Genomic DNA, 27,676 nt, shown 5'->3' with positions numbered 1-27,676 from the left:
TTTGAACACTGCCTTGTCAGGGCTGTTTCCATAAGGATTGAATATGCCCCTTTACTCTAAAACTGTTACTTGTACAAAGCTTTATCATCTCTGCTGCAGAAGAGATTTTTTTTTCCTTTCCTGTATTTTCGTTATTCTTTAGATTAAAAGCATAGAAATGTTTAAAAGATTTTTGGATAAACAATTCGTAGCCTACAGTATTTCCTTTTAAATAACATTACGTGAATAGCTGATTTCATGGGATGCTGCCTTTTATTACAGCATAGTTGTAGATTCGAGGGTCTGAATTTTTTCAAGCTGTGACAAGAAGACAATTTGTCTTTTCAATGACATCATTTGTATATTTTGATCTTACTTAAAAAGCTCTTTCACATACATTAATTCATTTCATTATAGAAATATTCTTCGGTCACTTAGGCTTAACTGTTTCATACTCTGAAGTTTGGGGCTATATCTTTCCTAAGATTGTTACCTAAATCAAGAAACAAATAACACCTCCCACACGGTAAATGAGATTATAGCTAAGTCTTAACATGGGGTTTGAGACGCCTAATTAAAATTATGTTAACAATGAACAGGGTGGGATCTGTCAGTTCTCCCAGGAATGTAATGGATCAGCATAATACCATATGTTCAATTTGCAATGTGTCTGTTTAAGAAGATACATAAATCATAAATAAGAGAGAAGGAAAAAAGAACATAACACAGGCAGCTGAGTAACGCCTACCAGATTTCATTGTAATTAAGGAAGCATAAGAACCCGATGAGATCACTTCAGTTTCTTTCCTTCTATTCCTTCAGCTCTCCACCCGCACCCCAAGGGCCCATAAAGGCTGCCACACCAGAAGCGCCTTTCCGCCAAATTCAAAGACCTTTCTGTTTTCACTCTTCCACAGTTCACATTATATTCTGGGCCCCTCTCCTTCATTCATTAATTTACTCAATAAAATTGAGTTCCTAGTGTGGATCAGACACTGTTACGGCGAAGATTTCAAAGTCCTACCTTTATGAAACTTATCTTCTAGTGAGGGAGAAAGAGATATTAAATCAATAATAAGATATAAATATGTAATATAATATCAGATAATGTAAGCTTTGTGAAGAAAAATCACACAGGGGAGAGAGACTGTAAGATAGGTTCCTGCATTATCTGATCTAGCCGCCTCCCTGGTCTCACCCCACAGCCTCCACTTCTCCTCTTTGGACACTTTTCCACACATATGCCAGGAACACTCCCCTCTTAAGATCTTTGGTTTCTTATTTGTCTAGTTTTTCCTCAAGCATCTCCTCAGTGAGGCCATCCTTGGTCTAAAATTGCAACTCCCCCTACAACTGCAACTCAAGTTCACCACTCCCAACGTTGATACCTCCTACCCCTTCCCTTGCTTTGCTTTTCTCCTTAGCACTTACCATTATCTACCAAGCAACATATTTCACTCATCCATCTTGTCTGTTGTCTGATTCCCCCCACTAGAAGGGAAGCTTCATGAGGACATGGAGTACTGTCTGGCTTTTTTCGCCTGCTGGATCCTCAGTGTCTAGGACAATAATGCACACTCAATATATTCACAGAATCAAAGTAAAAAATAAGCCATGTGTGTTGTTGATAGTTGGGGGGGGGGGGTGTCCAGGTAGCAAGAACAACAAAGGAAAAAGCTCAGGCTTATGTTACTCTCTTTCTCTCTTATGTGTATTATTTTTCTTCATTGAACTTAACATTACCTGATATTATATTACATATTTATCCTTTCATTGATTTGATATCTCTTAGGGTGTTGGTGGCTACAGTGGACTGAGAAAAGGAATGAGTAGTGGGGTTGAGGCCTCATGTCAGGTCAGGCCTCATGCCAGGGCCTTGGGGGCCATAGCAAGTGCACTGAATTTTGTTCTAACTATGAGCAGAAGCCAGTGGAGGTTTCTGAGCAGGAGAATGGCATAATCTGAATTATATTTTAGATGGAATACTCAGATTTTTGGATCTTGGAGGCCAAGAGAAGCAGTGAGATCATTTACCGGGCTACTGCCACAATCCTTGGTAAGAGATGTTGGTGAGTTGGCCAGGGTGGTAGCTGAGGAGGTGGTAGAATAGGTCCTATATTTAATAAAGGTTGATTCAGCATGATTGGCTGATGAGTTGAGCACACGGTGTAAAAGAAGGAGAGAAACTAAGGGTAATTCCCAGGTTTTGCCCTAAGTGACTGTGAGTGGTGGTGCCATTTATTAAGTTAGGAAAGCACAAAGGTATCTCTTGAAATTCTTTCCTCTTGATTTTTACAGCCTTCTTGCAACTCTCCCTGCATAATTTATTTATTTATTTATTTATTCTGTTTACTCTCAATCCCTCATCTGACCTATTAAAATTGCAGGGGGTTATGCTGTCACACTTTATGCAAACGAGGCTTCATCAGCACCATCAACTCTAACTTTACACCTTTACTCCTGTTATTTCCAACTGACCCCATGACAGCGACACTCAAATATCTTGCTAAAACCTCAAATCCTCAGTCTTATCTTTATCCATCTAGTCAGTTTCCCCTGGTTAACTCTCCTCTTTCTAATTATAATACCATTTTTGTTCCAGGTTGTCATCTCAAAACTGCTTTCATTATTTAGTCTTCCATGCTCCTTACCAAGCTGTCCTATTTTTCCTCCAAAATTTAAGTTTTCCTTGTCTTCTCATACTACAGTTTTCAGGCAGTAGCACCACTTGTTTTTTCGGTCTTTAGTTTCTTCTCTTTCCAGTTAACATTAGTAATTATTTTCCCCTGGTCTTCCCAAATTTTCCAGCTTTCTTAAAATTGATCATTTGCTTTTCCAACCATCTGTTGTGGTCTGGCAACCTAATTTTCATAGTTGCCTTGCAGAACAGATCCCCTAGGACATTTGGTCTGTATAAGTGCTTCTTATGTCTCACCTAATAAAATAACTTGAATGAACTGCTCACCTCTTTAATAAAATGCTTGGTAATCTAGTCTCATTGCTTCATTTTTATTTTTATTGCTTCTTTTAAGCATGGTACAGTAACAGCTGATTAGATTGCACCACTTTTTAGGGGCACTGACAATACCAGATCCATTCCCAGTGCTGGGATGATATGGAGCTCATATGCCAAATTTCTGCCTGGAGTAAAGCTGAACTGCCAGTTTATCACATAGCAGTGCATGGGAGTTTTCAATTGAACTTAGACAAACCCTTAATTACAACAGTACCACAGGGCACTACTCCAGTAGCAGTGGAACAATCGCTACATTTACTCAGAAATTGATTCTCCTGACAAAGACTGGAATACCTATAAGAGGTGCTATAAAAGGATTTCCACTTCCTTCCCATCTGGAATTAACTGGGACAAATTTGAACTTTACACATGGTTTTGAAAATGCATAAGACAGAATACAGTTTAGAATATCCAGTATTCACTAAAAGAGAGGGTAGGACATGTATGCTGTGCACACAAGATAGGAAATAGGATTTTCTGGGTGACAAAGGGAAGTCAACACCAGCTCATGGGTGGAGTTGGTGGTAAGGTAATGACCATAACAATAGCTTCGGAGTGATAATGTTGCACAAGAAAAAGAGTCTCTTTTCCAGGAGTCAAGAATTAGTGGAGACCCTGAGAAGATGATCCTGGTAACTATTACAGGACTCTAGGTTGATTAGAAGGAGAAGAGCTGGGTCTTGAAAAGAGAAGAGCTATATTGTATAGGCCAGATTTAGGGTGAAAAACAAGCTAATGTGAAGTTAGCTTAATTTGAGCAAATAATAGATGATGGATTGGTCTTTTAAAATTAATTCAAGACTCTTGGCTGGAGATGCTCATCTACGGAATTCTGAAAACCTAAATTAAAATGCTTTAGGTTGGTCAGTGTAGTATAAATGTGTACCTTCCTGCCTGACTAAAGCGTATTTGTGTACTGCATCGGACCTGAGTGGAATGGGCTGCTTGAATTGATGTAGGGGACAGTCCTGGAGGGGGATGATAAAGGGAGAAGTCGTAACGAGGAGTGGTTAAACAAGTGGGAGCTGAAGTTGAACAGCTGGGGTTTAAGGTGACCGCTTCCTGGCAGTGTGACCCTTAGCAAGTTTTATTTCCCTCATCCGTAGAACAGGGACGAAAAGAGCATTTGCCCCTTAGGTCATTAAAAGGATTGAAGGAGACCATACATGGGAGGAAGCACAGTACCCAAATTTCATCACGGCCCAAGAAAGACGAATGACTAACTCCACTGCAACACACATGCCCGCACACACATACACACTAGAATTTCAGAACAATTCAGTTTTACAGGGTCAGAGATAAATTTGGATCACACTAGTGAGCCTGAAATGGTGGAGAGAGCTACAGCTGTGCTATACTATAACAAGACTGTGAAAAATAATGAAAGTTTGCTGTAGAGCAGACTGAGAGTCCCAAACCAAATGTCTCCTAAGGTCCAACTGGGAGGCTATCTAGGGCATTCTGAAGAGGATTAAGATGTCTTTTTAAAAACTCCTCATTATTTTCATGACAGCTTTTTAATCTCCAGAAAACACCTGGAGCTTTAACTGAATCCCAGTTGGAAACTTCCACAGCTCTCAGTGATGTGCAAGGCCTAACCAAGAGCACTCTCATTGAATGGACTTTGAAAATGAATGGCCTGCACTGGCTCAAAGGCCAAGCATAAATTAATATCAAAAAGGAAAAATGCCATGGAAGTAACACCAACAAAGTATATGACCAGAAGCAACTGCAGAGAAGGCAAATGAAGCCAGACCCCACAAGTGGTTTGGGAGCACGTTAAATGTGATGCAGGGTGCCGAACAAAGAGACAGACATTAAAGATGACCAGACTATAAGGAGCATACCACTGGGAAAAGAAGAAACAGAAGAACGTGGTTTTGAAAAATAGCTTCATTAGACATAGGCCTTGGAGTAAAAGCCATAAAAAAGAGCATTCAACCAAAAATTAGGGAGTGGAGGAGAAGGAAGAAGGTAGAAAAACAGATCAAATGGTTAAAACACTGAACCACAGCAGCAAGACGATTTTGTAGAATAAATGACCATATGGCTGAAATAATCAGCAATAGTAAGATTAAATATAAATCTGAAAAATAATCAATACTATCATCATTTTCACTTGAAATTGCTCAACTGTCAGTACAAGAGGCAGAGTGAGGTGTTGTGCAAAACTTGGAAGGGAGAGAAATAAAGTTCTCTAATATGAAAAAAAAATCCTTTCAAAAGGCAGGCTTACAGACAATATTAACACAGCAAAAGAAATTTTAAAAAGTACCAATCAGAATGAAGGTGTTTTCTAGACAATGTGAAAAAAATACAGTTATAGGGACATAGGCAGGGATGGGGAAGGGATCTTCAAGCCAGTGCATTTTTAGTATTATAGTTGCATTGGTAATGTCATCCCTGTCATCTCTTTTGGGGTGGTGGACATAGCAGGCTGTCTAGCTGGAAGTCTTTTAAATATTCAAGTACCTAGCTCACCAGCAACTGTCAGATTGTAATTGGCCAGCCCATGCAGATTGGCATAAACAGAGAGAATGCATAGTTTAAGTCAATATATATCTTCCAGTTGAACTGACGCTGTATTCATCTTTTAAATTATTAAACTGCCATTATGCTATGATACAACAGTCTCATGACTTTGAATAATGTGAAAATATCCTTGTGAGAGGAACTTTTTTTGGTGTGTTAAATATGCCATATTTCTGAGCTTATTACACCTCAAAATAAGGCTCAGGGTCCCACACACAATAAATTCACCAAAATAACAAATGGACAGATGTGCTGTGTACTGGCCAATTATTCTCCTGCACCACAGTTAGCAGTGAGTGCCTTCCTTCTTAAATCTAACAGGCAAAGGGTCAGAATGAAAGAGTATGGTGTGTGCACACATGCACACTCATGTACACTATAATTAGAAGATAACTGGGAAAGGAGCATGGGGGTTAAGAAGAACCTTTTTTTAACTTGTGAGTTTAAGAAAGTACAGACAGACAAGCATTCAGAAGCAATTATTTCCAACCTGAATTATTGCAACTACAGCCAAACAGAGAAATTACTGTGCATCTCTGGATAATGAATATTTATCTAAATTAATAGATACCATGAGTTTGAAAACAGGCATCCTGCTAGATCACAGAGACACTAATAAATCATACCACACACATATATACGCAAGTAACATAAGAACTTGAGAAATATTACATAAAAAGACAGCAATATTTTTAATATAAATGTCATATCTAATTCATGTAAAAGCCTTGTGAAGAGCTCTATGCAAAGCTTTGAGAGGTGACAAAGTGATGGCTACATGAAATACATGCAATGATTCTGAAGATCCCGCAAAGCAAGCAGGGCCTAGTAATATCCATAGGTATGACTATATTACACTGTTTTGAAGAGGGGAAGAGAGGTAGTGTTATTTACAACAACGGTTGCAGTTTTGTCTCCCTTTCTGGCCTCTGATTAAATTTTGACCTTTTTCCTTTTGAAAATACTTTGGCGTTTACTTTCTTTGTGTCCTGAATTTAATAGTTCCTTCATATCAATAGTAGGGTTTTTTCTGCTCCCATTTACAAATCACTCCTAGAGCTTTACAGCATCCCTTCAAACGGCTTCTAAAATCATTATAATTTACAGATGGAACAGTGTGGTACCTGGGAGTAACGGGGGCAGGGAGGGGACAAGAATGAAACAAGACTGGCCATGAGCTGACAATTGCTGGAGTTGGGAAATGGCACACAGGAGCTGATTGTACATTGTTTGAAATTTTATATAATGAAAAAATTTAAAATTAAAACCTCATTATAGTCATATCATGTACCTTGTGACAATGATTTTCTGGTGAAGGGCACATAAATTAAGCTAAAGTCAGAAGAAATTTTACATTCCTTATTGGCTCAAGTGTAATTTAAACCTAATCCACAATTCTAGATAGTGTTTTGAGGTACCTGACCTAAAGACATATACAATGAGACCAGGCCCTTTCTAAATACTCTCGCTTATATTATCATGCAAAAAGAAGCAACCATCTGTAGTTATGCTTATTTAGTTTAAAGTTTAGCCATAAGCTTCTTGGCAATTAAGTTAAAAAGAGAACCATAGTGAGAAATAAAATTTATATTCTGATAAAAGAAAATACCAAATAAATTTTTTTCTTGACATTAAATTCTAATGTCTAAATGAACTTTTAGTGTTTTTTATTATAATACAAAGGACACCATATAATATAATGGACAATGTCTTTAACATAGCTTCACAGGTGAAATGTTACTCATCTGATCACTCTGTGAGTCAATTCTTCCTAAATACCAAGGGCTTTTAACACTTGGCTCAATGAAGGCAAAGGAGCTCTATTCTACAGTAGTCCAGATATGTGGTTCTTTGATATCAGCCATCAAGTTGGAATTAGGGTATATTATGTAGAACAGTAAATGGATAGCGTGCTCATATTTCTTAAATAAACTTCTCTCAGCAGGGCTTTTGGCAGTGGCCTAATTTAAGTCAATTCAGAATTACAGTTTCTGGAGAGAGTTCATATGATGAATTACAGAAAGGTTCATATGCTTTGGATTTAGGTATGAGGTTTCAGAATTACCTTCAAGTTGTGTGAACACACACACACACACACACACATACACACACACACGTTTTATGTATTTACATATATATTAAAGCTTTCTCACACTAATAACTAAAATGGAAGGGCATCATGGGCTAGGGGCCAGGAGGTGTAAGTTCTAGTTTATGTAGCCTTGGGCAAGTAGCTTAACTAACTTTTCCGAGTCTTGTTTCTTCATCTAAAAACTAGGTTATTCAACTAAATTTTTCAGTTACTTTGAGGTATTAATGGATTCCTCTAACCTTTGTGAATGTGAATAAATCTCAAGGTGTCATAGTTAGTAAAGTTTATCTCACCAGGATTACATCTGGATCACTGTCGCTGGTTTCAATTTCAATCAAAGCCTTATGTTTCCTCTGTGCAAGGTTTAGACTCTGCTTCCTTTTCATTTCCCAAGAAGAGGGCTATAGCAAGGAATTAACAAAAAATATACAAGGATTACTAGCAATCAGTTGTACACATTAAACCACCTTCCCTCTTTACTTCATTCAGTCTCTGTGAACTGCAGACTTCTTTAGGATATAAAGCAAAAATCTAATTTCTGATCTTTGCTCTGAAGGAATACATGATTTAGATAAGCACATGTAAAGGTTAAATAACAATGCACAACAATAAAGAAAAATGTCACAAGGCAAATTAAATACAAATGATTGGTATAGACTGTGGTGTTCAACAGTGAATGAAAGGGCCTGCAGTATTTTGCAAAGGATCTACATAAATTACTGTCCATATATCCTGAATAAGTAATGTCTTATATGAGTTTGTACACCGTTCTTAAAACTTACATAAATGTTGCTAGGGAGAATAAGATATACATTCATTTCAAAATATCTACAATGGCTTTATCTCACTATGTAGTTCTTAATCAATGGGTGCTAGACATACATAGTATTATGTGGGATGTCTGTTGTCACTGTTTGTTGTTGAAAAAGTGTCCTCATACTTTTGGTATGAGGTGGAAAAACACTGGAATTTAAAATTTGTGATACAGGAAAAGGTCTCCCTTAATTGGAATGGTAGAGGTAGATGCTTAGCTTTTTGAGTGCCAGGGGCTGTGTCTTATTCATATCTTAATCCTCAGCATCTGGCACAGAGTTAATGCTTACTATGTGTTTGTTGAGTGAAATGAATTCATGAAGGATACTGAGGAAAAATTCAAAGGAATTAAAAGGTACAGATTTAGGAAACAATAAGTATATTATTTTATTGAGAGCCCTATTTTCAGAAAATGGGGGAAAATCAAAATAAGATAAAATGGGGGAAAAAGCCATTTCTGAGAAAGGCAAGGGTGTGATAAAAACAACTCTTTAGGAGGTTGCTTGTTAGCTCAGTTGGTTAGAGCACCGCCTTGTAACACCAAGGTTAGGGGTTCAGATTGCTTTACTGGCTAGGTGCCAAAAAAAAAAAAAAAAAAAAGAACTCTCTAGAAAGAACAATAAGCTATTTCATTACTTGGATTAATAGAGCTAAACTGTGGTACATATAAGCTAAAATATTAGCTAATTCCAGAACCATTTTTATCATTTCATTATCTTTTTGAAGACGATCAGATTTACACAAAGCATATCTGCCTTCCTAATTCCATGCTGCTTAGGCTAACATTAAAATTAATTACATTTCCTGCACTTCCTCTGTCTAGTAGTGGTAATGCCTAGTGTGTTTATTGGACAGGAGATAGGAAATTTACTGCAAATAATCCTCAAGTAATCAAAAGCTGTTTCAATTGCAGGTTAACACCTGATTAAATTTATTTTTCAAGTGTTTATAAAGAATTTCAGTCTCTTGATTTATCCACCTCACTTCTAGATTTTCTTAAATACAGAATGTCCTATGAAGTGAAATTAGCTTATCTTTCCAAAAGCTGATATGCAACCTGTCTACATTTCTTCACCTTCCACTTGCTAATTGATTCATTCTTACCTGGTTTCTACCCTCTTCACTCCAATAACAACAAAAAATTCTTCCTGAGATCACCCCTGTAACCTCTAACTCATTGTCAAAAACATTTTTTAGGCTTTTGGCTGGTTGAATTGGCCTTTCAACAGAATTTAGTCTTTTTGACTACCTCTCCTTTTTTTCCCTCTTGGCTTTAGTGATAGAACACATTCCTGGTTTCTTCTCTTACTGTTTTGTCAATTCCTTCACAATCATCTGTGCATGCTTATTCTCTGATGGCTAACCATAAAATGCTAAAATTCCTCAAGTTTCTGTGTAGTCCTTCTTTTCTTCTTACGCTTCAACCTCACTTATACTCAGATATGCAAATAGCTCATAAGTTTATGTCTCCTATTTAAACCACTTTTGAAATCCAGACTCATGTATGTGACTTGTTACTTAGCATGTCCTCTTGGAAGTCTTAAGTTATTTAAACTGAACTTGTGCTCCTCTCTACAAACTCAGTCACCTCCTAGGATTCCCTATTTCAAAGAATGCAATTACTATCCAACCAGGTAAAAGAGCTCAAAATTCTGCAGTCATTCTTGCCATTTTCTTCTGCTTCACCCTCTACATCCAGTATATCCACCACCATTATCCTAGCCCACACTACTGTGATTCTCTTTTGGAGCATGCAACAGACTTCTCTGCCTGTATACACTCTTGTTGAGCATAACTGTTAAGAAGAATATCGTGTACCGGTTATCAATCCCAGGAGAGGACTCTAAACACTTCGGCCCATTGTATCTTGGCATTGGAGTTGCCAAAGGAAACAGCACAGCCAAGCACTGGAGGGAGCAATGCTTTACTTACAGAGAAGAGACACAGCAAAATTAGCTCAGTGATGGGCATCAGTTCCCTATGGCCAGCAAACCTTTGTGCTGTTGTAGAAAGACCTTGTCCCCTCTCTGAGGACAGATATGGCAATGGGGTTGGCCAGGTGCCATGTGACACACATGCTTAGGCAAAAAAAAGGAGCATACATTGGGCTTGCAACAGAGAAAGATATTCCCACACAAGGCAACGAGCCCAGCACAGGCACTATGGACTCTTTATCTCTTGGTAAGGAAGTGTTCCAGGCCCAAGGTCCATTTTACTCCGCCAAGTGGGGGCAAAAGACTACAGGCATGAGATTGACTTTCCCAGCAATTCTGCTCTCTACTAACCTTTCTCCCATGCTCAGCCAGAGCAATCTTTTCTGAAGGAAAACATGGCAAGGTTATTCCCTGCTTGAAATTCTTCAATGACTTCCCATTGCTTTTAGGATAAATGCAAACCCCCTTATCAAGGCCTATAGTCTGACTGCTCCCTACTCATCTCACACCACTGCCCCTTTCTATCTCTCTTTCCCACCATAGCTTAATTGTCTTCCACAGTACTTTGTATTCACCACATTCCCTCTTTAGCAAATGCTGTTTGCATTGCTTGGAAATGCTCTTTCTCTCCTTTCACCGATATATTTGGAATTCAATCCTATAAGTTTAGTCACCATTTTTCTAAGAAGACGTCCCTGTCCTATCCCAGTCAAATCCCCCATTGTAAGCACTCACACTACTGCATCATAAAAGCTGCCATAGTAGCAGTTGACATTTGTCTGTGTAATTATTGGGTTGCCTGTCTCTATCACTAGGCTGTAAATTTGATGGGGGCAGAAGCCATATCTAGTTTTGTTCACAGTTGAGTCCTCTGTAGTTGGTATACTGAGTGGCACATAATAAGATATATATAATATATATATATATTATATATATGTATGTAAAGCTTTTACCTTTCATGTAAAGCTACATGAAGTGTGTGCATATGTATGTGTGTGTGTATGTATATGTCCACTTTGTATAGCTTTACCTGTGTGTGCATGTGTATACATATATATTATGCTAAGTGAATCCCTAAATGCAGATACTTCAAAAAGTTTTTAGAAAAATATAATTAATAATATGAATCTTTCCATGAACTTGTTGAAGAACCCTCATATTTAAAGCCTAAAATGTGTTGTTCTAACATTTGGGCACATTCTCACTTCCTAATAAATTATATGTTGTTAGAGCATGCAACATATCTACAAAATAAACCAATAAAACTCAAATCTTGGAACTGTATAGCTAATGAGATTTTCTGGAATGCAGGATTAAAAGAGATATGACTATAAAGTGACAAAACTACTTTTCATATTACAAACATATGGTACATATTTTGAACACAGCAAGGATTGAATAAATATCTGCTAAATATATGGCCTGTGCATTCAAATATGAAATATAATTAAAAGCAACAGAAAAATTAAAATTTTGCAGATCATAGACAGATTCAGCTTGGCTCATACAGTGTAGTCTCAAAAAACATTGAAAATTCCCTATACAACTGTAAATTGGTGCAGCCATTACAGAAAACGGTATAGAGGTTCCTCAGACAACTACAGATAGAATTGTCACCAATCCAGCAATTCCACTGCTGGGTATTTTCCCAAAGGAATGAAAATCATTATATCGAAGGGATACCTGCACTCCCATGTTCATCGCAGCTTTAGTTACAATAGCCAAGACTTGGAATCAACATAAATGTCCATTGTCAGATGACTGGATAAAGAAAATATTGTATATAAACACAATCGAATACTACTCAGCCATAAAAGAGAATGAAACACTGCCATTCACAGCAACATGGATGAACTTAGACAAAATTATGTGAAGTGAAATAAGCCAGGCACCAAAATAGAAATGCCACATGTCCACACTAATAAGTGGGAGTTAAAAAAGAAAGACAGAAACAAACAAACAACAACCACAATAATACACTGGACTTTCAGAATGAGACAAAAGGACTGTGGTTACTAGGGGTGGGAAAAGAGACAGTGATAAAGGAGGAATTGGTAAAGGGCCATGAAAAACAATTACATTGCATAGTGTTGAATATACATACTAATTACCCTGATTTGAGCATCACATATTGCACACAGGTATTGATGTTCAACTCTGTACCCCATAGACATCTACAATCAACTACGTTTTAATAAAAATAAATAAAAAATAAAATTACCTATACATTACATAAAAATGAATTTTAAATATAAGAGGATGAACTACACAAATATGGAATGTGAAAAGGCTGCTGTAAAAGGTAAAAACTTTCACTAAGATTTTCAAAGACTGTATATAATTGCCAAAGATATTACAAAGGAATGTGTGAGAGGTTTCTATAATGTAACTCCTGTTCAAAATAATTATTTTTGAAAAAACCATACCTAACGCAGTGTCTTACACAGGACAGAGCTCAGTAGGTATCTGCTGATCAAATAAGTTTATTGCTTTCAGAACCTATGGCAATGTATTTGAATATTTTTTTCCATGGTGGCCCATATCCACCCTTTAAGGGTGAATTTAATTTGTGGAACTAGTAAAAAGGCATGAGAAATCATATTTGATGAACAAGGTAGATAAACTAGGCAATACATTTCGGCTTATAAAAGATGTAAAATAGAAGTGAATGAGAGAATGTAATTATTCAGCACTGAACCTGGTACAGGGTAAACACCCATTCAGTTGTAGATATTGTTATTATATACAAAAAGTTTCTCTCTTAAATAGATTTAAAATCCTTTTCCGACTGGGGCATTCTCCGGGGCCTTTCAGTTGGTTGAGCTCTCCAGACACTGCGCTGCTGTTAGTAATCCGACTTTTCTTCCAAAACGAAAAACACAGAAAAAAATATAAACTGGGACTACGTCCAGGAAACACAGACTGCAATGTATATTCTATAATTAGAGTGTTTTAAAAATGTGAAAACGAAGCAAAACCTTTACCAAATGCTATTTGCGGCACAAGCGAATTATCATACGTTTTGTGAATAAGAAAAAAAAAATACCTGGGGTCTCTCAGCTAGTTTGTCATTTTCTGGCAGAGCTGCTGGAAGTCTCTGCTGTTGAAGTTTCATTTTCTTCTGCACAGACTTCTTCCTAATTTTAGTCTCTGAGATGTACTCTACATCAGAGTCCGTCCCTTCTGTGTTTCTTTTTCGGCCAGTGTGGTTGACCGAAAGCTCAAAGGAAGAAAGAGATTCATGCTTCAAGTTATCACCTGAAGGCCTGATTTTCTGAGTTTTGGTATTTTCCTTAAATAACAAAGAAGATGTTTTTATTTTTTCATAGCCAAGTTATTTAAAATTAACTACCATTTCCCACACAACCTTATGACATTAGGTGACATTTTTTCCTGCTAATAAAAAGTTTAAAAATCAGAAGCTTAAAACTCAACTTTAGCAAATGTATACTGCTGTAATGGCTCATTAAGCATCTGATTCAGAAATAGGTGCAGAGCTGGGCTGAGCCAAGAAATCTGATTTTGAGGATACAGAAGACCCCAAATCGAGAACATACTGTACTTCCTGACTTCCTCCCAACAGAGGCTGACTTGCCTTTGACTCCCAGGTGCACACAGGGCTGGTCACCATCCCTCCCCAACCCCACATCCTGATTTCTGCCCCTTGCTGGCTACTTCAACCAATGAAGGATGTATTTGCTAGCAAAACTTGAATATGTGTGCCTGTTTGTTAGAGCCTACTCTCTCCTGTAAGAAACCCAAAGTGACTATAGAAAAGAAAGGAGTTTAAGGTAGACACTTAGGTATTCCTAAGCATTTTATTATCCACCACAGCCCTGATATCCACTAGTCAAGGAACTCTCTCTTTAAAAGTGCTGAGAGCTCAAAGAAACTGTTTGGCTCCTATTTTACTTCACATAAACCTCCATCATTTTGTAAAGTTACACTGCAGTTGAGTATTCTAATTTGTTCATGTCTAGATAGGATCCCAAGGCATGAGATTATATTACTATTACAAGGGCATTATAACAACACATTTACAATCTATTTCTAGAGGAAGTTACTTGAAGATGATTTTTACGGCTCTCCACTCCAGAAGTATCCCTGTCTTGATCTTACCCTCGGATTCTGGAGATAATTTATTATATAAATGGGAAGATTCTGAGCCTGGTTCTGCAATTCAGCTATGTAGGTAAATTGCCATAAAAAGAGGGAGTTGGATTATAAGACTATACCAGTTCCAATTTGTTATTGGGTTCACGGGTCACTGGTTTCTTGATATAGTAGCAGAAGATGCAAATAAAGAAAATGCAAAGTCAAAAGACACTCTGGAAACAAGTATTTCAATATTGAAAGAGAATAGCAAGGAAATGACAAAGATATAAAACAAATTACATACACCTATCAGTAATATATTTATTTAAAGGTTGGCTGGGATTTATCAGTCCTATCATCTGCCAGCTAAGAAATATGAATAATTCAAATTATGAGATTTTTATATTTTTGGTTTGTGACTGATATAACTGAAAACAAAAACGTTCCCCTTTAAATTTTAAATTTTAGATAATAACAGATATTTCAGAAATGTAATGTAATATGACATTTAGCAAACAGAAGAAACAATGTCAAAATTATATATATAGGAGTTTCAAGATGGCGGCGGCTGCGGCGGCTGGCGCGGAGTAGCTGAGGTGGAAAAGGTGGCCACTGGGCCTCAGGCAGCCGGGAAACTTGTGGACCTTCCTCTGGCCATCTCTTAAGGGAGGACTGCTGCTGCTGGCCGGTCGTAGGGGCTCAACGCCACTTTGCCCCCGGCAGGAGAGGCTGCCTCATTTACAGGCAACAGCTTTGAAGTGTGGAGCAGGAAAAGAACTGATTCTTAGCTGCAAAAGTGAGTCTTGAAACAGGGAACACGGCGCCAGGGCTGCTGTGGATGCAGCCAGGTTCCCGGAGGCTGGGGCCGCGCTGAAGGCGGCCAGCTACCCTATTCAGGATTCGAGGTTTCAGGCCGGCATTAAAGAAGATTCCTGGGAGCGCCCGAGCGGCGCTGCGACTGAACAGCCCGAGGCGGCAGCGCCGAGAACACGGAAGGCAACAAACCAGAGACAGAGCGAGCGCCCGACCTGGCACAGCACTGTGAGTGATCCCTGGCACAGCTCTGTTCGGGGGGTGGATGCCCACGCGGCTCCCGCCTGCACCACCAGGCCACTCATTGCCACGGTGCTGCCTCCATTTTCCCAGGTGCGGGCAGCTCCGCCCTGCTCGGCCATCACTGAGCCCATTTGCTTGGCCTGGCGCGGGGCTTTCCGGACCCTGCGGGCCGACCTCCTCTCCCACTCCCTCCGCGGTTCTCTGGCAGGGCTGGGGGTGTGGGGCGTCCCGACCAGTTTTGGGAGGGCTAGGAAGTACGGGCGGGCCGACTGTCACTCCACCACACCCTGGACTCCGGCCCCGGTAAACTTCCTGTTACTGGGAGGCAGATACCATCTCTGCGACCACCAGTTTGGAAAAAAGCCTAACGAATTTCTGGTTGGGAATAGTGTGGTAGGAGAGTTCCCAGGTCCGCTTGAACCTGCCGGAGAGCAGGCTGCAGGCGGGCACTAGACTCGGTTTATACTGGGGGGATACAAAGGTGAACAAGACCCGAGAAAGAGCTACACAGTGCTACAAAGGCACCCAGAGAGACCGGTCGTCTGTGCCTAGCAGAAACCTGGTAGACTTCCTGGGCGAGGCGGTGCTGAGCAGGGTCTTGAAGGCCCAGCTGATAGACGAGGGGTGCAGAAGACACGCCCCAGCCCAGCACAGTGTGCACAGAGGGGGGAGACGTGCGGCCAGGGAGGCGGAGACTCGACAGAAACCACACACCCTGTGGGGTCGCCACTGCACGATCTAACAGCCTGGGCCAGAGCACACTGAACGGGGAGAAGTACTGTACAGAAAGTGAAAGCTCAACAGAGATCACACACCCTGTGGTACGTGATCCACCAGCCCAGCAGAGTACAAGCTGACCAGAAAGGTGGATCCCCGGAGAAGCCCAAGACCCGAGGCAACCACACACACAAGACACTAGAGGCCAACTGAGCAGTCACGGCGGGAGCCATACCAAATTGGCAACCACAGCAACATCCTAGTTAGTCATTAGTCTTAAACCGGTGGACTGTGAAACCCCCTGCCACAATGAATAAACACCAAAAAAAAGACACCAGAAATACAAAAAATCAAGAAAGTACACCACCAAAAGTTAATAAATCTCATACTCTAGATCCTATAGAACAAGAAGACCTTGAAATAACTGACAAGGAATTTCAAGTGATAATTCTAAGGAAACTGAATGAGATACAAGAAAACTCAGCTAGACATCATGATGAAATGAGGAAAAGTATACAGGATCTGAAAGAGGAAATGTACAAGGAAATCAATGTCCTGAAAAAAAATGTAGCAGAACTTGCTGAACTGAAGAAGTTATTCAGCGAAATAAAAAACACAACGGAGAGTTTAACCAGCAGGCTTGTCGAAGTTGAAGAGAGAACCTCTGAACTTGAAGATGGGCTGTTTGAAATAACACAAGCAGACAAAAAGAAAGAAAAAAGAATCAAGGACATGGAAGAAAATCTGAGAGAGATATCAGACAACCTCAAGCGCTCAAATATCCGAGTCATGGGTATTCCAGAAGGGGAGGAAAATGGAGATTCCATTGAAAACATATTCAAAAAAATAGTGGCAGAAAACTTCCCAGGTATAGGAAAAATCACAGATCTTCAGATCCAGGAAGCTCAACGATCTCCAAACGTATTCAACCCAAAAAGGCCTTCTCCAAGACATGTCATAGTCAAATTGGCAAAACTCAGAGACAAAGAGAGAATCTTAAAAGCTGCAAGAGAGAAGCGTCAAATCACCTATAAGGGAGCCCCAATCAGGTTAACATCAGACTTTTCATCACAAACCCTAAAAGCTAGAAAGGAATGGGATGATATTTTCAAAATACTGAAAGACAAAGATTGCCAGCCAAGAATACTCTACCCTGCAAGGCTATCCTTCCGAAATGAGGGGCAAATAGTATATTTCTCAGACAAACAAAAACTGCGGGAGTTCACTACCACAAGACCACCCTTACAAGAAATCCTCAAGGGAGTACTGGGTTTGGTTCCTGAAAAATAACTACCACTGCCATAAAAACCTAAGAAAAATCTAAACCCGCTAGTACAATAAAAATGGCATTCGTGAAGAGAAAACAAGCTAACAAAAACACTATCTACAACCTAAGGAACCAACAAACAAAGAAACCAAACAGTAAATCAGAAAGCAAGGAACAAAAGACACCTAAGACAACCAAACAACCAATAAAATGCTAGGAATAAATCAACACCTTTCAATAACAACTCTTAATGTTAAAGGCTTAAATTCCCCAATTAAAAGACACAGACTGGCTGACTGGATCAAAAAGCAGGACCCAACTATATGCTGCCTACAAGAGACCCACCTCACCCATAAAGATTCACACAGACTAAGAGTGAAAGGATGGAAAAAGATTTACCATGCAAACAGAAAAGAAAAACGAGCTGGAGTGGCTATTCTTATATCTGACAAAATAGACTTTAAACTAAAAACCATAAAAAGAGACAATGAGGGACACTACTTAATGATAAAAGGACTGATCCATCAAGAAGACATAACAATCATAAATATGTACGCACCCAATGTTGGAGCAGCCAGATTTATAAAACAAACTCTATTAGACCTAAAGAAGGAAATAGACACTAATACCATAATAGCAGGGGACCTGAACACTCCACTGTCAATATTAGACAGATCATCTAGGCAAAGAATCAGTAGAGAAACACAAGATCTAAACAAGACTCTAGACCAATTGGAATTGGCAGATATCTACAGAACATTCCACCCAACAACCTCAGAATATTCATTCTTCTCATCAGCACATGGATCATTCTCCAGGATAGATCACATATTAGGTCACAAATCAAGTCTCAATAAATTCAAAAAAATTGGAATTATCCCATGTATCTTCTCAGACCACAATGGATTAAAACTAGAAATTAATAACAAACGAAACTCTGGAAACTATACAAACACATGGAAATTAAACAGCATTCTACTTAATGACATATGGGTCCAAGAAGAAATCAAGCAGGAAATCAAAAAGTTTATTGAAACTAATGAAAACAATGATACATCATACCAAAACATGTGGGATACTGCAAAAGCAGTATTGAGGGGAAAATTTATTGCATTAAATGCTCACTTCAGAAGAATGGAAAGATGGCAAGTGAACAACCTAACACTTCACCTTAAAGAACTAGAAAAACAAGAACAATCCAATCCTAAAGTTAGCAGACGGAAAGAAATCATTAAGATCAGAGCAGAACTGAATGAAATTGAAAACCAAAAAACAATTCAAAAGATCAACGAATCAAAAAGTTGGTTTTTTGAAAAGATAAATAAAATTGACAAACCATTAGCATGGCTAACAAAAAAAAGAAGAGAGAAGACTCAAATAACAAAAATTAGAAATGAAAAAGGCGATATTACAACTGATTCATCTGAAATACAAGGAATCATTCGAGACTACTATAAACAACTATACGCCAACAAATTTGAAAATCTGGAGGAAATGGATAAATTTCTGGACACACACCAGCTCCCAAAACTGAACCGTGAAGACGTAGAAAATTTGAACAGACCAATAACAATAAAGGAGATTGAAGCTGTTATCAGAAGGCTCCCAACAAAGAAAAGCCCAGGACCAGATGGATTCACAGCAAAATTTTACCAAACATTCAAAGAGGAATTGACACCGATTCTTTACAAACTATTCCAAAAGATTGAAACGGACGCAAATCTCCCAAACTCATTCTATGAAGCAAACATCATCCTGATACCAAAACCAGGTAAAGATATAACCAAAAAGGAAAACTACAGGCCGATATCCTTGATGAATATAGATGCAAAAATCCTCACTAAAATACTAGCAAACAGAATACAGCAACACATACGTAAAATTATTTATCACGATCAAGTGGGATTCATCCCAGGGATGCAAGGTTGGTTCAACATACGCAAATCAATAAATGTGATACACCATATTAATAAACTCAAACACAAGGACCATATGATCATCTCTATAGATGCTGAAAAAGCATTTGATAAAGTTCAGCACTCATTCATGACAAAGACCCTCTATAAGTTAGGTATAGAGGGAAAGTATCTCAACATAATTAAAGCCATATATGACAAACCCACTGCCAATATCATCCTGAATGGGGAAAAGCTGAAAGCTTTTCCTTTAAGAACAGGCACTAGACAAGGATGCCCACTCTCACCACTCTTATTCAACATAGTGTTGGAAGTACTAGCCAGAGCAATCAGAGAAGAGAAGGAAATAAAGGGCATCCAGATTGGAAAAGATGAAGTCAAACTGTCCCTGTTTGCAGATGACATGATCCTATATATCGAACAGCCTAAAACCTCTACAAAAAAACTGTTGGAATTGATAAATGATTTCAGCACAGTAGCAGGATACAAAATCAACACACAAAAATCAGTAGCATTTCTTTTCTCCAATAGTGAACATGCAGAAGGAGAAATCAAGAAAGCCTGCCCATTTACAATAGCCACCAAAAAAATAAAATACTTAGGAATTGAGTTAACCAAGGAGGTGAAAAATCTCTATAATGAGAACTACAAACCACTGCTGAGAGAAATTAGAGAGGATACAAGAAGATGGAAAGATATTCCATGCTCTTGGATTGGAAGAATCAACATAGTGAAAATGTCCATACTACCCAAAGTGATATACAAATTCAATGCAATCCCCATCAAAATTCCAAAGACATTTTTCTCAGAAATGGAAAAAACTATTCAGACATTTATATGGAACAATAAAAGACCACGAATAGCCAAAGCAATGCTCAGCAAAAAAAATAAAGCTGGAGGCATAACACTACCTGACTTTAAGCTATACTACAAAGCTATAATAACCAAAACAGTATGGTACTGGCATAAAAACAGACACACTGACCAATGGAATAGAATAGAGAATCCAGAAATCAACCCACACACTTACTGCCATCTGATCTTTGACAAAGGCACCAAGCCTATTCACTGGGGAAGGGACTGCCTCTTCAGCAAGTGGTGCTGGGATAACTGGATATCGATATGCAGGAGAATGAAACTAGATCCATACCTCTCACCGTATACTAAAATCAACTCAAAATGGATTAAGGATTTAAATATACACCCTGAGACAATAAAACTTCTTAAAGAAAACATAGGGGAAACACTTCAGGAAATAGGACTGGGCACAGACTTCATGAATACGACCCCAAAAGCACGGGCAACCAAAGGAAAAATAAACAAATGGGATTATATCAAACTAAAAAGCTTCTGCACAGCAAAAGAAACAATTAAAAGAGTTAAAAGACAACCAACAGAGTGGGAGAAAATATTTGCAAAATATACATCTGACAAAGGATTAATATCCAGAATATATAAGGAACTCAAACAACTTTACAAGAAGAAAACAAGCAACCCAATTAAAAAATGGGCAAAAGAGCTAAGTAGGCATTTCTCTAAGGAAGATATCCAAATGGCCAACAGACATATGAAAAAATGCTCAACATCACTCAGCATCCGGGAAATGCAAATCAAAACCACATTGAGATACCATCTAACCCCAGTTAGGATGGCTAAAATCCAAAAGACTATGAACGATAAATGCTGGCGAGGCTGCGGAGAAAAAGGAACTCTCATACATTGTTGGTGGGATTGCAAAATGGTGCAGCCTCTATGGAAAATGGTATGGAGGTTCCTTAAACAATTGCACATAGATCTACCATACGACCCAGCCATCCCACTGTTGGGAATATACCCAGAGGAATGGAAATCATCAAGTCGAAGGTATACCTGTTCCCCAATGTTCATCGCAGCACTCTTTACAATAGCCAAGAGTTGGAACCAGCCCAAATGCCCATCATCAGATGAGTGGATACGGAAAATGTGGTACATCTACACAATGGAATACTACTCAGCTATAAAAACGAATGAAATACTGCCATTTGCAACAACATGGATGGACCTCGAGAGAATTATATTAAGTGAAACAAGTCAGGCACAGAAAGAGAAATACCACATGTTCTCACTTATTGGAGGGAGCTAAAAATTAATATATAAATTCACACACACATACACACATACACACACAAACCGGGGGGGGGGGTGAAGAAGATATAACAACCACAATTATTTGAAGTTGATACAACAAACAAACAGAAAGGACATGGTTGGGGGGGAGAGGGGGAGGGAGAAGGGAGGGAGGTTTTGGTGATGGGGAGCATTAATCAGCTACAATGTATATCGACAAAATAAAATTTAAAAAAAAAAAAAAAATTATATTTATATATAACATTTCTAAGCAAATATACACCCACAGACTGAATTAATCTCTCTCTCTCTCTCTATATATATATGTATCCATAGAAAATATTAGAAAGAAATACATTTAAATATTTAAAATGGTCATCAAGTCCAGGGCGTAACTAGTGATTTCAATTTTCTTTATATTTTATTTTCTAGGTTTTCCTAATAAACTTGTATTACTCTAATAAGAAAAAAAAAAAAAAGGCAGTTACAATCTATAGTGCTTCACTTTCTGAACCTCATGATGACATGTGACCCTTCATAAGGGCAACATGATGCCAATGGCTCAATCCTACCTTAATTACTCACCTTAGGTGCTGAAGTTAGGCAGGTGGAAGTGAGCTCAGCGATCCTACTCGTTGGTATAAATTGAGGCTTTTATGGGGAAAACAAATCCATTAAGGCAAACGTAAGTAAAAATAACTTTCATCAGCATATCATAATGATGCAGTATTCTTCATTTATTAAAGGAGTATCAAGATAGCACAGCCTCACCAAGGAATTGCTTACGGGATCCCTTTAGGTTTAGATACACTGCAATGATGTTCTGATTAGTAGTGAGTGGACAGAGCAGAGAACCCAGTGGTCTGTTGAAGCATTACACGTCAAATGTCTTCTGAGCAACTTCAGGATGCCACTCTGTCAAACTGGTGTCTGTTTCCTAACCTCTGCAGCCCTCCTTTCTCTTCTCTGAGACCCTCTGTTTCCCCCACTGCAGGGCCAGAATATGGAATGAATCCTGACCTTTGGCAGCAGCTCTCATTCAGAGCTCTGCGACTCAGATTCAGTGGACTCTTGAAGGTAAACAGGCCCTAACTGTGTCCCTGATAACTGAGATGCTGCCTTGTCTCCAACATCCAGCTTCTGCTAAGTATTCAGAGGCACAGCTAGAGGGGGGAGAAGTTGCTCTCTTTGAAAAAGCAGCACCTAAGGTCCCCGGTAGCTCGCCGTGATCGTATAGTGGTTAGTACTCTGCGTTGTGAAAAAGCAGCACCTCTTAAGCTAGTATTTTGATGCGATAATCATTATGCTAAAATGATCAGATATTAATGAGACATACAGAAGATAGATTAAGGATAGTACAGGCCCTGCACCCCAGGCCCAGGCTCATGCCCCTTAGGATGAGACCCTGCTTAGGCATCTTCTTGTGCGTCCCTTTTGGAGCACTCATTATCCTTTACTGTGTCACAGACTCCATCATGGTATCCAGCTCAGTGTCCAGATTCTCTAGGACAGAAAATTCACCTTGCTCTTCTAAGTAGCCTACCCCATAAACTGGTATGCTGGCTTTGGTTAAGGTTTGAATCTGCTCTCCGCTGAGAAAATTTTCCAATGCGGATGGCGGATGGATGCATAGATTTTGAAATGCTGTCTTTTTCTCTGTCTTGATATCCCAATGCTCCTTGTGGCAACTTATGATCTGCAGGTACCTTCAAGGCCACCCTTCTAAACCTGAATTATTATTTCACCTCTGCACTTGCACAAACCCCAACCAGTATTTCCTTGTGTAAAATCCTCCTCTCAATTAATGGCATCATCAAACACCCAGATGTCCAAGCTAAAAGCTTCAGTCATACATGGCTCACCAACACTCTCAATCCCCCACATCTAATCAGTGATCAAGCCCTGTGGATTTCTCCACTTAAATCTCCTATAAATTTGAAGCTTTGCACTAGTCTTAAGTCACCACCCTTCTTAAAGGCCCTTATCATATCTTGCTTGAACTCTTTTTTATAAACTCCTTTCTTGCGTCTAGTTCAGCTATTTTTCTAGACCTATGGTCATAGGTTCTATACCATATTATTCCCTTCATTTAAAAAGGAACAGGAGAAGGGGGGAAGGGAGGAAAGGGGAGAGGTGGAACTCTTAAAGTTGGGTACATGATATTAGAATCACCTGATAAGCCTTTAAAAAAACTGTTAATGTTAAGTCCTTACAATCTCAAGTTCTAATTTAGTTGTGTGGGGTGGGGCCTGGCATCACTGTTTTTTAATGTTCTTCAAGTGATTCTAACATGATTCAGGACTGAGAACTACTAGCTTAGGAAGTACAGCCTCATTTCTGCAGCACCTAGCACATGGAATGACACAAAGACATTCAACTGAAGTTCATTTCTTTCTTGAGTTCTATTAAATGTTTCATTTTATTGTCTCCTGCTGTGTTGACATCTCTTCATGAGTTCTTGTATTTCTGTTCTGAGGTCTTCCTTCATAAAAATGACTTTTCTCCACTGAGTTTTTAAAAATATATGTATTAATATGTATGTATGTATAATTTCCTTCTTACTTGTATCAACATTTTTCTTTTTATTTTCTCTAATTTACAGCTTTATTGAGATATAATCCACATACAAATAACTGTACATAATTCAAGTATACAACCTGATAAATTTTGACATATGTATAAACCAATAAATCTATCATCATAATCAAGACAATGAACATATTGATCATCCCCATTCTCTGTGCTCCTGGATGATGTATCCTTACCACCTCTTCCAACTTCTACCCCGTCCCTGGGCAACCATTGATCTGCTTTCTCTTACTGTACATCAGCTGCATTTTCTAGGATTTTATATTGAGTGGAATCATACAGTGTATAATCATTTTTGTCTGGCTTCTTTCACTTGGAAGAATTATTTTGAAATTCATTCATGTTGTTGTGTGAACCTAGAATTGATGCCTTTTCATTGCTAACTAATTTTCCACTGAATGGACATACCACAATTTATCTTTTCACCTATTAATGGTCACTTAGGTGGCTGCCAGGTTTTGGCTATTACAAACAAAACTACTATGAACACTCAAATTTTTATTTCTCTTGGGTAGCTATTTTGATTATTCTAAATCTTCCACATCCCATATGAATTTTAGAATCAGTTTTTCAATTTCTACTAAAAAATGTTGCTTGAGTTTTGTTTGAGGTTGGGTTAAATTTATAGTACAATTGAGGAGAAATAACATCTTAACAATGCTGAGTCTTTAAACTAATAACACAGGATTTCTCTCCATTTATTTATTTAATTTTTTCTGTAGCATTTTGTAGTTTTCAGTGTACAGGTCTTGCACATTTTCGTCAAAATTTTCCCAAGTATTTCATATATTTTAATGTTATTGAAATAGTATTTTTTACATTTCAATTTCCAATTGTTTGCTCCTTGTATATAGAAATAGCTAATTTTTAAATATTGATTTTGTATCCTGCAAAGATGCTACACTCATTTCACTAGTTTTAGTAACTTTTTGTAGATTCCACCTCATTTTCTATACAGTCTCATCGCTAGGGGGAAAATAAAAAGGTTTATCTTTTCTTCTGCAATCTGAATGCCTTTTGTTTCTTTTTCTTTCTTTTTTACACTGTGTAGAACCTCCTGTACAATGTTGAACTGAAGGGGTGAGAGTGAACCTCCTTGCCATATTTCCTGATTTTAAAGGGAAGAACATTTAATCTTTCACTAATAAGTATGATTTTAGCTCTAAATTTTTTGTAGATTCCTTTTATCACATTGAGGGATTTCTCTTCTATTCCTGATTTTCTAAGAATTTTTATCAGAAATGGCTACAGTTGCTTCTTTATTGTCATTTACATTTTTGGAATTTCTCCCTTTTTTCTTACCGTCTCTTATTTATATTTGATATATTTATATGATGCCTTACTCAAATTTTACTGGAATTTTTCCTTCTTTTTTTAGTATAATATCTTGTTTAGATGTTACACTAGTTCATTTTTTAAAACACATCATTATAAGAGTTGGGATTTTTCAAGACCAGCTCTTTGCCAGAGCTTTCTACAGAGAGAGTAAGTGGAAGGCAAAATTCTAGGCAAGCTTTTTTTTCTTTTTTCATAATCAAAGCCTCTTTCTTCTCATCTCCACGAAAAACACTACTTCTTCAAATATGACTTGTTCGAATACTTTTATGTGCATTTCACAATTCAACTTCAGTGAGCCATAGTTGTTCCAGGAGGGTTCCTGTTGCCTGTTGGTTATTGTAAATAATGGGGATAGCTTTTCCATCACTAGATGTATCCTTCCTCAGTAAGTGTATTTGTGTTGATTCTTTGAATGTGCTACAGCTGGGCTCTTTCTTCAATTTGCCTCTCCTTCCTCCTGTGGAGCTCCTGTATCACCTTGACTGATGTGAGAAGCCCTGAGAACTACTTTGGTATATGTCTCCTAGTTTGACTAAAATTTCACTTTGCATTTTTGTATTATATTTTCCTGGTTGTTCTTAGCATTTTCCCAATCTTTTTCTGAAATTCCTTGAAATCTACATAGCCATATTTATACCAGAAGGCCCCTATAACACTTTTATCTACCTTTATCACTGTTTATATCACGCTGTCTTAAAGTTATGTGTTAACATGTGTGTCTACCCCAATAGATTGTGAACTCCCAAACTCATTTTTTTATCTGCAGTTTTCTAGAACAATATTTTGGGTATTACAGGTGCTCAATAAAATGTTGATTATTGACAGAATAAGCAGATGTTCCTAGAGCCTATTGCTCATCTCTTCCACAGTTGAAACGCTGCCACATGTCTATTCTACATTCATTATGTGACTACTTCTCCACTACTTGTTGGATATTATAACATCTTTTGGATGCTTTGTATTAATTTTTTATACTAATTATTTTTATATTATGTCAGTGTATATGCTTTTCCAGTGTCTGCACCACACTGGGATGAGTCTTATTCCTGATATAGCAAAATGGTTTGAATTTTGTTAAATTATCTGCTCTTGCAACATTTTAGATGCAAGCTTAAAGTTAACTATTTTTTGTTACATAGTTTTGTTGTAATGGGTTTTGACCTAAACTACTAATCACATCACTAGAGTTGTGAGTAAATAAAAATTTTGTAAGTTCCATAAATTTTGCTCTTTCATTTCAATTTTGAGTTGCTTCTACAAAATAACCTTAGACATTGTAGAAAAACAGCAAACAATTCTCAACTACATTTTTTAGTAGCAAAACATTAATAACTATGGTCAAACAAAACATTTTAACACAATACAAAAGCAATAGCAGACACTGTGATGACCTCCAGCAAGAGGATGAAGGCAAAAATTCACTCATAATTGGAAGAACAAAGCAGGAGATGGTGAAGAAGCACTCAAAGACAGTTGCACTGAGCACCTTTTCTCCCTTAGTTCTATACCCAGAATATTTTACTATAGTCAGTTAAAGGGTTATAATTGCACTATATTTTTAATAAAGGTGCACCATATCTTTAAAAATGTTGGGTTCCCTTCCTTCCACTCTTCTGAGTTATGCCTATCTTCTTAATTTTATCATGCACTTCCCTTCACTTTGTAACTCCAGGGATAGCCCAAGAGCAGTCAGCTTGAGCAATTTACACTGATATTTTGCTCTTTTAAAAATTACCCACCTCTGAAATCATTTTGCCTTCCTTAAAATTTACATTTTTTTTTTTTTTTAAGTTCTCTCGGGATGATTGTCAATGCTGTCACATCTATTGAGACTTCTTTTCCCTCAGTTCTTTTTTCTTTCAGTTTATCATACTCCCTCCTGACTTCCCTTCCATTCCCAAATATGCCTGAGAAAAACAGTCCATCACATCAGCTGTGCTCTGCTACATGCACCCTGATAATCCCCAGCCTTAGATCAATCCGATCAGTGATCATTTTTCATCTCTGCTTTAAAATTTCAGGCTGCTAAAATTTGTATAACTGTTGAATCCACACCAGAAAAAAAATATGCCGTTTTCATCCTTTTTTGGACAATCTTTTTACTTGTCCCTAATTAGCTTCTGTTCCCATCCCCACAAAGGTTGTTCCAAATTTTCATTATACCCTCTACACAAAGCTATCTCTTCCTCTCAGTGGATGGTCCTCCCTTTTCTATAGAGTAAAGAA

The 27,676-nt window shown here is 38.1% G+C and overlaps 1 protein-coding gene across 1 annotated transcript in view; it reads right to left on the bottom strand.

Annotated features, from left to right (window-relative positions):
* MORC1 (MORC family CW-type zinc finger 1) overlaps positions 1–27,676 on the bottom strand; it is a 175,321-nt gene that overhangs the window by 26,208 nt on the left and 121,437 nt on the right. The window contains 3 exon segments of the mRNA XM_063113301.1: positions 7,913–8,020; positions 13,413–13,658; positions 22,109–22,179. Coding sequence (XP_062969371.1) covers positions 7,913–8,020; positions 13,413–13,658; positions 22,109–22,179 — 425 coding nt within the window.

Source organism: Cynocephalus volans, chromosome 1 (assembly GCF_027409185.1).
Source record: "Cynocephalus volans isolate mCynVol1 chromosome 1, mCynVol1.pri, whole genome shotgun sequence".
NCBI lineage: Eukaryota > Metazoa > Chordata > Mammalia > Dermoptera > Cynocephalidae > Cynocephalus > Cynocephalus volans.
Note: the sequence above shows the minus strand (reverse complement) of the source record. Positions and strands in the feature narration are given on the sequence as shown.